The sequence below is a fragment of the Lachnellula hyalina genome (assembly GCF_007821495.1).
Source record: "Lachnellula hyalina strain CBS 185.66 chromosome Unknown contig00333, whole genome shotgun sequence".
Taxonomy (NCBI): domain Eukaryota; kingdom Fungi; phylum Ascomycota; class Leotiomycetes; order Helotiales; family Lachnaceae; genus Lachnellula; species Lachnellula hyalina.
The window spans coordinates 3205-6731 of NW_022157447.1; the positions used below are offsets into that span (position 1 = coordinate 3205).

At 44.8% G+C, this 3527-nt stretch overlaps 1 protein-coding gene across 1 annotated transcript; it reads left to right on the plus strand.

Moving 5' to 3' along the window:
- Window positions 1–1551: 1551 nt before the first annotated feature.
- Window positions 1552–2565, plus strand: LHYA1_G009193 (uncharacterized protein; the record flags this gene model as incomplete). Its single annotated transcript, XM_031154097.1, has 2 exons — window positions 1552–2330; window positions 2466–2565. The coding sequence occupies 2 exons, from the start codon at window positions 1552–1554 to the stop codon at window positions 2563–2565; spliced, it is 879 nt and encodes a 292-aa protein (XP_031000946.1).
- Between the last annotated feature and the right edge of the window lie 962 nt (window positions 2566–3527).

Consider the following 3527-nt stretch of genomic DNA (forward strand, 5'->3'; position numbering starts at 1 on the left):
TACAACTAGAACGAATAAGCTTCCAACGCCACACCACAATGCAACGCCCGTTTTCTTAAATAAATGGGGATACTAACTTTGGACTCCAACTACCCCGCTCTCACCCTGCCATAAGGCATAGTCTCGTCTCGCTGTCACCAGACCCGATTCTGTTGTTTGAACAGTGCTTGCAAATTGTCAGTGGGATGCATCGGTAGTAACTTTTCACAACGTTGTGTTGCATCAGACGCTGAATCCCGAGTCTAACAGGGCAGGGCTATATTCAGGGGTGCCGAGACGCTGATCATCCCGCTTCCCTCCCATTTTTCGTAGACTAGATGCGGGGTGTGCGGGCACCAATAGAACACCATGCCGAGAAACCTTAATAAATTTGCAATGCTATTGATTACTATCATAGAAATTCGAATATACGAGCTCTGAATATCTGCATTCGGACCTATCTTCACGGGGGTTTTATAATCAGACCGCAGCTATGACATCTAGTGAGAAACTGAGCCGGTTCGGAGATGGGTTCGAAAGATGACCTACTTCAGGGACTAATAATTTCAATTTTGAGGCAAGTATCTGACTTGAAAAGTGGGAATAGACCTGGTAGACTGCACCTCAGAATCTGGACCATGCAAGAAAAGATGATTTCGGATGTGGGCATGTGGGCATCCCAAGGTAGAGTACCACTGAATACGAACAAGCATTTCATCTCGAGATGAAAGAAGCACTTCGCTGGTGTTCACATCATGTACAGCCTTTATGAACCTTATGCTCCATATTTAAGGTTCTACAGTTTAGCAATCAATCCAGAATCCCAGATCATTCCATGCTTCTTTCTGCCAACTGGGTATATGCCACAAAACTTCGCTACTATAGTACCCCTTTTTTTTTGAAGTTTAAAACTGGGTCTCTTTTCATTCCACAACTTTATACTCCGCGCCAGTTAGAGAGCTTAGATATGGCTAATATAGGGCTCCTAGAGGTCTAAACTCACTTTAAGATTGCTTTGGCTATCATCTTTCTTGCTGTAATGCAGATCTATGCTATGGTAAAGAGCTAGTTATAAGGTCTATCCTTTCCACGTTAGAAGGACCCAGTTTCAGACTTAAAAAAAAGCAAGTAGGTCTGTAGTTGGGAGTTTTGGTGGTTGCATCCATGTTGTTTCTTGGATGCAGATACCGGCCAGATCTGCCACAAAGACGCTCGAGAATATGCCTCTTCGCTTAGTCAAGATGTCACCATAAGGTATTATCCTGACATAATCTCACCAAAAAAACATATTAGGCAACTAGATAGAAATTACCTAGGCTGACGATTATGGTATGGTATGGTTTACGTCGCAAAAAGCGTGGGTTTAGGATGAAACCGCACAAATCACGTGTGTCAATCCCTTACATATACAAGACATTGACGTTTAATGACCGACTATTAGCCGTATCGGTCATCATCGACGCGTTACTTTAGAATAAACAATTTATACGCGTCTAATGGTCATAAAAAACAACAAATAATCAGATTTGCATTGCATTACACTTTCATTCTCCCTACCTACAACTATCCAAAATGCCTAAAACAGAACGCAGACAATCAGGCCCAACTCGCGCCGAGCCCTATCCCGCCATCAAACCTGGGGATAGACCTAAAGCCACCAATTCCAAATCTGCATCAAAAGCACTCGCCGATAAGCCGGTCAAAGCTCTCAATTCCACCTCGAAAGCCAAAGACTTCCTCCAGACGATAGCTACGCCCAAGAAGGTAGAGCCTAAAGCTGAGGCAAATTCAACTAAGAAGAGAGCTTCTGTAAAGGGCGACGATAAACCCTCGATCAAGAACAGTGAGCCTGAAGCCCAAGCGAAGCCAGCCAAGAAGAGAGCATCTACAAAGAGTAAGGATGAACCTACGACCAAGAAAATCAAGACTAGCAAGTCCTCGACCAAGCCAGTCCCCGAGTCCCCGAATGATGCATCATCCACCAAACCCTCCTCCTTCCTCGACATCACCCTCCCGACTCACCCCACCTCCGGCCAAATCCCCATCTACGACACCTGCAGCACTATCCGACAAAAGATCAACGCCCTGCTCGGAAAAGACAACAACAAGCCTGAGAACGGCATTCCAGGCCAATTTAAGAAAGACGGAACCCCAAAGCCATATTCGCAGGCCCAGTTTCTGAGGGATATTGGGGGAGGCAATACTGCGAGTCTTTCGCGGTTTATGAAAGCGAAGAAGATCATGGGTGGTGCGGAGAGTCCGATTTATCCTGGGGCGTATGAATTCTTCGAGAAGAAAAGGATTTGGCAGGGGGGGAAGAAGACAAAGGGAAGGGAGAAGGTTGAGACGGAGTGAGTGCAAACTTTCCCTTGCACTCGTTCACTTAGGCGAAATCCCTTTGCACTGTTATTCAGCAGCCGGGCGCTACGGGCTCCTCTGATACTTTACTCGTCCTGGCTTTACGAGTGGTATCTAACTGTTTGCAGTCGTCCAGATGGTCTTCCTCTCCGAGACCCAAATCATATGAGAATGTGGCTTGGTCCTGGCGAGAGCATGAGTGATTTCGTCGATGAATATTGGCAGTAGATGTCGCATTAGTATGCACATCCTTTCCTACTGTCCTGACGAAATAGTATTCTTGAAATCCAGAGCTGACGAATTATCAACTACAGTTACCCCGATGGCCTTCCCTTACGCGATCCGAATCATATGCGACTTATTATAAGGCAGGGCGAGGATCCGAGACAGTTCCTTAATGCTTATGGGATCTAGGCGTTCAAGGAAGCAATGATGCTGGCTGGAAGTGATCGTGATACCAACAGATTATATAAGTTTTAAAGTAGGTAGGTAGATGTGTTTTATATGTAGATTAGGCAGACTCCTGTATCTTTCGCGCTTGCGGCAACGGCAACCCCGCGTTATATCTCATCCCTAAACACCTGAACTGAAACTTAGCATAATGCTTGATTCTTAAGAGATCTAGACCTGGACGTGGACCTGATGGATTAAATTGCTATGTATTTGCGGAGTATTGCCCCAAATTTGTTTCATACGCTGCGTATGGTTAAGCCGCACACTGATGTTATCAAAAGGAGCGTTATTAATCAACTTTTACGAATCACCCAACTTTTCCACCGGCGAAGTATTTGTTCAAGCGAGCTTGGCATAATATCACAATGTCCAAGAAGAGAAGTCAGTGGGCGCCAAATGATCAAGAGGATCAATCAATTACTTGATAGTTGAGCTTCCATCAAGTTTACTTCGTCATACTATTAAAAATTATGAGGTGGCATATACAGCTATATGTCCTTTTATCCTTTTCCATTTGTCCAATACTGTCTCCATCACTCCGCGTCGTCTGCTTTTTGGGAATTTCACAGTATCTCGATCTCCCACGTGGATCTAAAATTTCCCCTCTTTCTTTCTTTCGATTCAGAATTATGCAGGTTATTAGCACCCTCGCCGTTCTTTCCACCTCTTTCACCAGCAGTCATGCATGGTTTTTGGACCATTCTTGTGCTTCCACATATAAAAAGCTGGTTCGTTGA